The sequence below is a fragment of the Marmota marmota genome, unplaced genomic scaffold (assembly GCF_001458135.2).
Source record: "Marmota marmota marmota unplaced genomic scaffold, marMar, whole genome shotgun sequence".
NCBI lineage: Eukaryota > Metazoa > Chordata > Mammalia > Rodentia > Sciuridae > Marmota > Marmota marmota.
The window spans coordinates 16,444,368-16,455,322 of NW_026000101.1; the positions used below are offsets into that span (position 1 = coordinate 16,444,368).

The window sequence follows — 10,955 nt, forward strand, 5'->3', positions numbered from 1 at the left end:
TTAGTCACTTCTATATAAAGTAAAGTTGAGTTTACATCACCTTGTTTTTTAGTGCAATAATATATTGCTGATGAAAACTTTTCCTTAAATAATGCTTATAAATGTAGGCAAGCAGCTGTACCAATAAGCTACATCACCAGCTCTAATTTGTGTTCTGAGCTGAGAAAGTTGGCATGCCTTCCTAAGATTGCTAATCAGAATTATTTTCCTTGTGTTTGTGGTGGAGCTCAGGCATTTCCACAGGTGGCCGTGTAAATCCTCAGGAAGGGATTGTGCTGCATTCAACCAAACTGATACAAGAATGGAACTCTGTGGATCTCAGGACCCCACTCTCTGACACTTTGCATCTCCCCGTGTGGGTAGACAACGATGGCAATTGCGCTGCCATGGCAGAAAGGAAATTTGGCCAAGGAAAGGGACTGGAAAACTTTGTTACACTTATCACAGGCACAGGTAAGAGAGGAAGGGAAGGAGCTAGAATGTGTGTTGGAACTCATCTTCAACCTCAGCTAAGCAGTTACAACTCTGCCTTAGTCTTTGCTTCCAGCTTGAGTATGTCCTGAAGGTGAACCCAGGTGAGAGCTTAAGGTTTTCCCAGGTGTTTTCTAAGCATGTGCCCAGCACTAGTCTTGCCTATGGCCTTCTAAATTTCTAGGAACTTGTCATACATAGTCAGAGTTCTTATTCCCCCAAACTTCTCATTCTTCAGCTTTTCCTCCTGGTTTTTTAGTCTATTACATGTCTCGGCCGCTTTGTTCTAGGCACTAGAGACTAATACATTTTACCTTTAAATGCCTTTTACAAACACCTGTGTATAACCCCCCTCAGCATTGAACAGTTCCCAGTTAGGTGAGAGATAAGGAAGCTCTTGGAACTGGTCTTCCATGGAACTACCAGGTAAGTCAAAACAACCACAATTTTTTGAGAACCAGTTGATTCTGCTTCCTCAGGTACTGGTATCTATATGCCAGAACTGGGAATGGGGCTGTTGTTCAAGGTCACTTCCAAGCTAGGGAGTGGGTGGGTCCAGGTTAAGTTAAATTAAAAATCAGACTTACTGAGATAAACTGTTTTCCTTCTTCCTTTCCATGTTGTAAATCTTTGGTTAAATTTCAGGAGTTGTAAAACAAGATTCTGACAGCCTTGCCCCCTTATTCATTGCTTAAGTGGCAGGATGGATTTTTGAAGTTCCCTACTTTCGTCATTTTCATTGATGTCCAAATTTGGTTTTCCTGTTGTTTTATTTTTAAATTTTATTTTTATTGTATATATTTAAGGGGAACAATTTTATTTTTTTAAATGAGGAAAGTAGATTCATCTAATGAAGTAGTTAGGTTAGAATATGCCTAATCTTAACACTTGTGTGTGCTTAAACTCTGCACTATATTACCTCTCCCTTTGAGGTCATGTACTTTAGCTCATATAGTTCCTCCCTTTTCTTGGATGTGGTTTTAGCTAACTTGGATACCATTTCCTAGTTCAGAGTAGTTAACAAGCTGTAAATCAGAGGGGTGGTGACAGATGGAAGGACAGCTCTTAAAAGCAGAGCTTTCTAAGCCAAGATCCCCGTATTCCTTAATAATTCTTAAACTCCATTCGAAAGATGATTGTTTATATTCATAACATTTGAATTGAATTTTTAGTTATAGCATCATCAAGAAGAGACAAAACCAGGGGCCAGGGTTGTGGCTCAGTGGTTGAGTGCTTGCCTAACATGCGTGAGGCACTGGGTTTGATCCCCGCCACCACATAAAAAAAATAAATTAATAAAAACAAATAAAATAAAGGTTAAGAGAGAGAGACAAAATCATATTCATATTCTCTGCTTCAGAGAAGCAGGTGGTGTGTGATATATTTTGGAATTTTTTTAATATTTATTTTTTTATTTATAGGTGGACACAATGTCTTATTTTACTTTATGTGGTGCTGAGGATCGAGTCCAGTGCCTCACACATGCTAGATGGGCACTCTACCTCTGACTCACAATCCCAGCCCAGACTTTTTTGATTTTTTCTTTATTGATGGTACTGAGGATTGAACTCAGGTCCTTATGCATGCAAGGCTATGAGCTATGTCCAACTGAGCTATGTCCCCAGCCCTATTTCGGATTGTTTTATCTTGGCTTTCCTCAAAGCAAAAGCATGAGTTGGGTATAGTGGTGGCACATACCTGTAATCCCAGATACTCAGGAGGCTGAGGAAGGAGGATCACAAGTTTGAGGCCAGCCTCAGCAACTTAGTAAAGCCCTATCTCAAAAAATAATAAGGACTTGGGATGTATTTGAGTGGCAGAACACCCTAGGTTCCATCCCCAGTACTGGGGTTAGGGGAGAAGCAGAGCCTGATAACAACCATTTGGGTATGGGTATTTTCTTTAGGAGATGAACCTGAGAAGCAGGAGGGAGTGGGAAAAGTGAAACACAGTAGGAGAAAAGCCATTAAAGGAAGCATTATCAAAGTGGCCTTAAGGGCAGTGGGGGTTGAAATCTCCCACAACTTGAAAAAGCCTATAGAGCAGAGTGCAGAACTGTCCACTTATAGATGCTGGCTCCTGTCTCACCTGGTGAGGGCTGCCTCTTGGCACTGTGCCTTCATGGCTGAGTGGGCTCTTACTGTGGTGTGGGAGGTGGCCATGGTGCGCAGAGACAGGCAGCGTGTGCTTGAAGGGGGTAAGCCATCAAAACTAGGTGAGCCAGGCGCCCTGAACGGCCTGCCATAGCTATGTTTGAAACTGGAGTGAATCAAGCAGATGTGACACAGGTATCCAAAGATCTGCTAAAAATATTTCCTTTCAAAATGCTGCCAAATAAAGTTTTGGTGCGTACTACATTTCAACTGTCTAGAAAAGCAAGCATTGGAAAACTTTGCTAAACCATTGAGGCATTGCCACATCATAGATTTTTGTCTCTTAATGCAGGAATTGGTGGTGGGATCATCCATCAGCATGAATTGATCCATGGAAGCTCCTTCTGTGCTGCAGAACTTGGCCACCTTGTTGTGTCTCTGGATGGGCCCGACTGTTCTTGCGGAAGCCATGGATGCATTGAAGCATATGCTTCCGGAATGGCCTTGCAGAGGGAAGCCAAAAAGCTACATGATGGTTGGTATCTTTCCCCTTAGGGATTAAGTAACCAAATAGTAGACAAGTATCCAAAGAGCCGAATACTAAAGCCAGGGCTTTTAACCTTTTCACTTCCTAGAGGAAGAGCAGGGCTTCCTCCTGATGTTCCACTGATGCTTGGCTCTGACCCAAATTAACACTCTCCCTCTCTAGGGGTAGAGGTGGACAGGGGCCTAGAGGTCCAAGACATAAGGGATGATTTCTTTTAGTTTTGTTTCTCAGCCATTAGCACAGGGTGGGTACATTTTAATTAAGCAAGAAATGAACATCTTACAGTTTTTGAACTGAGAGATCTCTTTGAATTAAAGCTGTTTCTAGACATGTTATGCAAGTCAGGATGGACAGATTCAGTTAATGTCATTATTACATATTGTGCTAAAGCCACTGAGCATTAAGACCAAGGAACACAAATGCAAGTAAGCAGGACACTGCAAGTGCCACTTCACCCTCTGCACAGGGAGGGAGTGCCAGGTGCCTTCCTGGGAGTTGAACATCAGAACCAGAGAGTTAATCAAGCGTGAGTGGTCAGGGGAGCTCTTCTAGGCATGAAAACAGTGGCGTGGGTGCATAAAGGGCAAGACTGGGCATAGTGTAGCAGGAGAAAAGCCATTAACAAACAGTATAGGAAAGACACAGACAGATCTGAATTTTAGATTCTTTACTAAACTCCTAACTTGGCAGTTGAATGGAGGATGGCTTTAGGTGGGACAGTTCTGGAGTGACTTTCAGTTTTCTGGTTGGACAGCTCAGGGGTGGGAATGTTGACTTGGTATAGGCATGTTAGAATACCGAGGTGCCATAAGAAATCAAACGTGTTCAGAAGTGGGTCAGCAAGGCAAAAAATTATTCTGCAGAAGGGTGTGCCCTCAGAGGGAATCAGGAGAGCAGGCACACCAGGACAGCCAGTCCACCTGCTTTTATCCCTAATACAGCGCTCCCTCTTGCCCCTATTGGAGGAAGGGGGTTATGATCTATGGGATTAGATCTATTTTTAAAATTGGGGCAAGCAAAGGGAAGGACTGTAGTTAAAAATGCCTACAATTGGATCCAATTAAGGCTGAATACTATATTCTGAAAATGGACAAGATGATGGTTGGGTACCTGGAGGACATCCAGGTAGAAATGCTTATAAGGCAGCTGAACACTGGGATCTGTCACTCAGGAGGATGACTAAGCTAGAAAGAGGGACTGGAAATCGTCAATATGGAGGTGGTAGTTAAGCCTATGAATGAGACCAGGGAATGAGGCAAGCCAGAGTCAAGGATGGAATGCTGAGCAGCATCAGCATTGGAGGGGCAGGGAGAGGCGTGGGGGTGGGGGGAGCCAGAAAAGGGAAAACTTCATAGAACCAACCAAAAAAAGAGTGTTTCAGAGGGTGTAGTCAGTAATGTTAAGTGCTACTTATGAGAATTTTGAAAAAGTTCATTGGCTTTGGCCACAAGGACATCATTTGATGCCCTTACAACTGTGTGTTCATGTTTGAATGTTGGGTTTCATTTTCTCCCTAGAGAGCCTGTTTAAATGATTTTTTTTCCCCTGGTGAGGGTGAAACTTCCCTACCACAGATGTATTTTTTATGTTCCACATGTATATCTATACTTTATACATAAAATGAGGGAAGCCAAAAAGCTACATGATGGTTGGTATCTTTTTTTGCTTCAGAACCAATCTGTAAGCATGTACTGGTGGGACAGAAACCATGGGAATGGAAGTGAAGGTTTGGAATGCAGGAGAACAGGTGTGGAGTACCAGCCATAGAGTGTCTGAACAGGTGGGAAGAAATGAGTTGCAAAGCCAGGTAGAGGGCAAGAACAAAAATGTGCAAGCACTGATTGATTTGTAGGTGGGGGCAGACAAGTACAGGAATCCAGCCTGGTGGCATCTTTTATCAGAGAAGTAAGAAGTGTGGAAATGTATTGGTGAAGGTATAGAAGAACAATGAGAAAGTGAGAACTGGTAACTGCGAGGCTCAGGAAAGACAGGAGAAATCCATTGGTATCTAGGTAGTCGTCTGCATGATTGGGGATTTTCTTCCTTCAGAGCCTAGAATAATAGATTGGGCTGAAGATTGATCTGGATTGGTGACTGGCAGAAAGACAAAGACCACAAGTAATAGAAATCTCTACTGTTTATTTAGCATTTACTCTAGCCAGCACTGTTAAGTACTTTATAATCTATTATCTCATTTGATCTCTGAAATGACCCTAAGTACTATTGCCCCAGTATTCTAGAAGGGAGAAATATATAGTGATGAAGTGACATGGGGAGGTCTACGCAGTTAGTAGTGGCAGAGCTGGAACCGCACCCAGGCCTGACTGCTCCGCAGTTACTGTGCCGTGCTGCCCTAGAACATTGGGCATTGAAGTAGTGTGGCACTGCATCTGGGGTAGATGAGGATGGAACTGAATTAAGGAGCCAGATCATTTGTGGGAACAGAATATTTTTAAGACTCCAGTATTAGAAGTGAAAAGCAAGGGAGCCAGAGGGCTAGAAGACTGTCATCACATTTGAGATTTTTCCCAGCTATAGAAGTTCTGGATTATGTATAGCCAGTTATCAAGAGGGCAGCAAAGGCTTTGGGGGCAATATATATGGATGTTTGTGAATAATAAAGTTTTGCATGATGTGTCCACGGGGCTGGGAATTGAACTCAGGGTCTTGTGCATGCTAGGCAAGTGCTCTACTACTGAGTTTCATCTTCAGCCCTGCAACTATAAACAGAAAGCACCTCACTCAGGGGCTTGCTGCCCATAGGCGCATAAGCTTGGCCTCTCCCCAGGGCTGCCCACAGCTCACTAACAACTGCTTCTCCTCACTCTCTTCACTCGGCTCAGAGGACCTGCTCTTGGTGGAAGGGATGTCAGTGCCAAAAGATGAAGCCGTGGGTGCACTCCACCTCATCCAAGCTGCGAAACTTGGCAATGCGAAGGCCCAGAGCATCTTAAGAACAGGTGAGCCAATGGCTCCAGGCAGCCATGCCACAGGGAGTGTTCTCAGATACCAGGGCTCTGGCAGAGAACCCTCAGTTTCCCTCAGGGAACCAGTATTCTGCATTCTGTTCAGAGGTACTTTTCCTATTTTCTGAGGGAAAAAAAAAAAGGAAATGTATTAAAGGCATTTGCCAGCAGCAGTACTTTTATAAATAGGTGTTTGGTTTTACAATTTTGATAATACTATAGGATAGAGAAATATCAAAGAGCAATAAGAAAAAGTATCACTTTAAAGTTTTACCATTCAGTCAGAGATACCAATTATTAGTATTTCTTTTGAGCCTTTCTATTCCTTTTCTGTTCATTTTTTACATAGTTGAGATTATATTCTACAGTATATGCCATTTTATTCTTTTTATGGAGACTCATTTTTCACTTCAAGATATCACATGATTTGGGCTGGGGTTGTGACTCAGTAGCAGAGTGCTTGACTAGCATGTGTGAGGCACTGGGTTTGATTCTCAGCACCACATATAAATAAATAAAAAATAAAAGTCCATTAAAAAAAAAAGATATCACATGATGTGGGGCTGGGGTTGTAGCTCAATGGTAGAGCACATACCTAGCATCTGTAAGGCACTGGGTTTGAATCTCAGCACAAGAAAGAAAGAAAGAAAGAAAGAAAGAAAGGAAGGAAGGAAGGAAGGAAGGAAGGAAGGAAGGAANGAGGGAGAAAGAGGGCCAGGAGGGAGGGAGGGAGGGAGGGAGGAAAGGAGAGGAAAGGAAAGGAAAGGAAAAAAGAAAGAAAGAAAGAAAGAAAGAGAAAGAAAGGTCCATTAACAACTAAAAAATATTAAAAAAAAAAAGACATCACATGATAGTTTTCATATTAAGAATAAGTCACAGGGCTGGGTGCAGTGGCACATACCTGTAATCCCAGCAGCTCGGGAGGCTGGGGCAGGAGGATCGTGAGTTCAAAGCCAGCCTCAGCAACAGTGAGGCACTAAGCAACTCAGTGAGAACCTGTCTCTAAATAAAATACAATAGAGCTGGGGATGTGGCTCAGAGGTTGAGTGTCCCTGAGTTCAATCCCCCAGACCAAAAAGAATATATTAAAAAAAAAAAAGAATAAATCATGGGGAGTAAGGCTATAGCCCAGTTGGTAGAGTGCTTGCCTTGCATGCACAAGGCCCTGGGTTCAATCTCCAGCACCACATTAAAAAAAAAAAAAAAAGAATAAATCATGAGCAAGGTACAGTGGCACATGCCTATGAAGCTAGCAACTCGGGAGGTTGAGGCAGAAGGACTGCAAGTTCAAGACCAGCCTCAGCTACTTAGTGAGACTCTGTCTCAACAACAACAAAAAGAATAAATCATGGCACACACCTATATTTCCAGCTACTTGGGAGGCTGAGGCAGGAGGATCGGTTGAGCCCTGGAGTTCAGAGCCAGCCTGGGCCACATAACAAGATCTCTCTCTCTCTTAAAAAAAGAATAATTCATGAACAGCTATTAAAATATTGCTCCCCATTACTTAGAATGAATATACTTTACCATTACTGGCCACTGGCTCTTTCCTACCTTCTTCCTTGGTGTTTTTAGTTTAGTACCCCAAAACTCATTTTTGTTTTCCTGTAGCTGGAACAGCTCTTGGTCTTGGGGTCGTGAACATCCTCCACACCATGAATCCTTCCCTCGTGATCCTCTCTGGAGTACTGGCCAGTCACTATATCCACATCGTCAAGGATGTCATTCGCCAGCAAGCCTTGTCCTCGGTGCAGGATGTGGATGTGGTGGTTTCAGATTTAGTTGACCCTGCCCTGCTTGGTGCTGCCAGCATGGTTCTGGACTATACAACTCGAAGGATCCACTAGATTCCCAGGAGTGGACATGGGCCGAGACTCAAGAACTTCTTAGTGGAATCAAGTTCTTTTCTTTTAGATGAACATTTCTTACACAGCAAATTTAGTATTTTATTGCAGCGGACACTGGCAGAGAGTGCTTTTGCTTTTCGTCTCTTTTAAATTTATCTTTCCTGTGCCCATTTTTGTAGATGCTGCTCTTTCTGATGTTTTCCTACTAGGGGTCATTTTAGGAGAAGCCTGTAAGTTCCAATCACAACCTCTTGTGCTAAAAGGAGCTACAATAATAGACCAGGGAGCCTTAGGACTCTGCTTACTAATGTACCACCCAGACCTTGCAGACCTACTTTGGATGAGAACTTCATATGTGTGGGTTAATAACTCTTTATCTAACCCCAAACTCGGAGAATAGAAAGGGATCCAGTCAGGGAACAGAAGAGTCTTACCAGGAAAAGCTTACCTGAACTTTTTAAAAATAGCTTTGTTGAAGTATTTTTTAAAGTGTACAATTTGATAAGCTTTGTCTTATGTATATACTTATGAAACCATGACCACAATAAAGACATTGGACATGGTGGGCGTGCTGGTGCACACCTATAATCCCAGCCCTCAGGAGGCTGAGGGAAGAGGCTTGCAGGTTTGAAGCCAGCCTTGGCAAGAGATTCTTGCCTGTCTCAAAGTTGTTTTTTTTTTTTTTTAAAGTGGTAGAGCACTTTCCTAACATGTGCCAGCCTCTGGGTACAATAATTCCCACTACTGAAAAAAACAAACAAACCCATAGACATTGGACATATCAGTCACCTCCAAATGTTTTTGCTGAAAGATGTTGTTATACTAGCAGCACTTATAGGAGCTTGATTTAGACCAGGGATCTGGGCTGAGGGTGTAGCTCAGTGGTAGTACTCAGTAGTGCTCTTGCCTACAAATGTGCAAGGCCCTGAGTTTGATTCCCAGCACTGCAAAAACAAACAAAAGACCAGAAGTCTGGCTTTAGTGACCTTGTCTTCATCTTCTTAGAGACCACTAAGAAGCCACTAGGACTTAAGAGCCTCTGAAAGGAGATTATCCCCAAAAGGATCTTTGCTCCTGACAGCAAATAATTCTTTCTATAGCTTTTCACACTGCTTTGCATATGACCCCCAAGTGTCTATGAAGGCAGTGTTTATAGGTGCAATTCCTACAGCCCAGAGCCATGAACCCAGATTTTGACTAAGAATCTGTGGAAAATTACAAAAGTACAAAATGTAAATGAATGGAAAAATAAAAAGGGTTCAACCTGTAAGAAATACTTCCAGCCACCACACTTATTAAGTGCCTATTGTGTATCAAGTTCTGAACTAGGTGCTTCATATGTATTATTCTAAATCCTTACAACCTGTGAAGTAGTTATTTGAATTCTCATTCTTTAGAACCCAAAACTTAAGTGTTTTTAAGTGATATTATCTAAAGCCATGGAGTTAGTGAATCTTTTTTTTTTTTTTTTTTTTTTTTTNGAGTAAACTCAATGTTAAAGCGCATGGGGTTCAATCCTCAGTACTAGGAAAAAATTAAAAAGCAAAGTTGCCCCAATAAAGAGGTTGGCAAGTAAACGTTGAGCACCCACTTGAATCTCCCCATGCCAGCTACACAGGCATTAGAAACAACTCACGATCACCGTGCAACAACATTTAAAAGATCTGAAACCAACAGTAACTGTTTTCTCTCATGGTTCTGTGGGTTGGGAATTTGGAAAAGGCTTTGCTAGGTAGGTCTGGCTGAGTGGCCTGCACCTGTAGTTAAGACAGGGGCTGCAGCTAGAATAGTGGGCTGGGCTGCTGGATATCTAGAAACTGGCCAGGCATTTCTCTTTGCAAACAGTTATGGGGTCTCTCAAGTGGTCTTTGTAGGCATACTTTGGGCTTCACAGTGGTAAAGATTTTTTTATAGTGGCTGAGGGCTCCCAGTTAGTGTGTTCCAAATCAGCCATAAGCTGCATTACCTTTTACGATAGCCTGGGAAGTCATAAAGCATCACTTTTGTCATTATCCAATTACCTCTTGATCTGTACAATGGCACAGATTTTGTTTACTTTTTATATTATTGTATTTTGGGTACTGGGGATTGAATGCAGGAGTGCTTTACCACTGAGCTACATCCCCAGCCCTTTTTGAGACAGGGTCTCACTAAGTTGCTGAGGCTAGCCTCAAACTTGAGATCCTCCTACCTTAACCTCCTGAGTCACTGGAATGACAGGTGTGCACCACCATGCCCAGTTTTTTACATCTTAAAGTTGCCATATTCCCTGTGTGGTAGGTAGGACTGGGCCATATGATGGCTCAAAAACAATATCAAAAAAACTAAGCTGTACTAGGTAGAGGGCCACAGCAGTTCAGGGGAGGGAATATGTGAAAGCACTGTGGAAGAGAGGCCTTTGAACTGCTGCTTAAATTGAACTCTTGACATCGTGAATGGCATTACAAAGATCTAGTAGTAACAAATGGTTTGTCAGCAACAGGGATTGCTTGAGTGCAATCAGAGGTGGCTCAAGAAGAGGAATGAAGAAAAGGGCCAGAAATGGGCACCAGATCAAGGAAAGCCTACCTAAGGAGGAGCAAGAAGGGCAAGTAATGAATGTTCCTCTCCCATCCACAAGTAGTTATGCACTGGGGAGTTGATGGAGTTTCTTGGAAATGGCAAGACCTAACCCCCTTCTTGGGTATGGTGTTACAGGAGTTTGCCTCTATCTCCAATTTAGAAATAACAGATGGGGCTGGGGTTGTGGCTCAGGAGTAGAGTGCTCACCTAGCACATCCAAGACCCTGGGTTCGATCCTCAGCACCACATAAAAATAAATAAAATAAAGGTATTGTGTCCATCTACAACTTAAAAAAAAAAAAAAGAAAAAAAGAAATAACAGATGACTATATGGAAAAGTTATTTTTTTTAAAAAAAGGTAGGGGTGTCTTATGAAAATAGAAGGGAGGGAGGTACTAAGGAATGACATTGACCAAATTATATTGTTCTACTGTGTGAATATATAACAATGAATCCCACTAAATATAAT

At 42.4% G+C, this 10,955-nt stretch overlaps 1 protein-coding gene across 4 annotated transcripts in view; it reads left to right on the forward strand.

Moving 5' to 3' along the window:
• The window catches only part of Gne (glucosamine (UDP-N-acetyl)-2-epimerase/N-acetylmannosamine kinase), a 61,011-nt gene that overhangs the window by 42,249 nt on the left and 7,807 nt on the right, over positions 1–10,955 (forward strand). For 3 of the 4 annotated variants that reach the window (XM_048783377.1, XM_048783378.1, XM_015492326.2), the window contains 4 exons: positions 232–453; positions 2,917–3,099; positions 5,955–6,071; positions 7,689–9,200. In XM_048783377.1, coding sequence (XP_048639334.1) covers positions 232–453; positions 2,917–3,099; positions 5,955–6,071; positions 7,689–7,924 — 758 coding nt within the window. In that variant the 3' untranslated portion in view covers positions 7,925–9,200. Of the gene's footprint in view, positions 1–231; positions 454–2,916; positions 3,100–5,954; positions 6,072–7,688; positions 9,201–10,955 lie in introns of those variants that run through there. The other variant, XM_015492327.2, reaches the window with a different exon arrangement.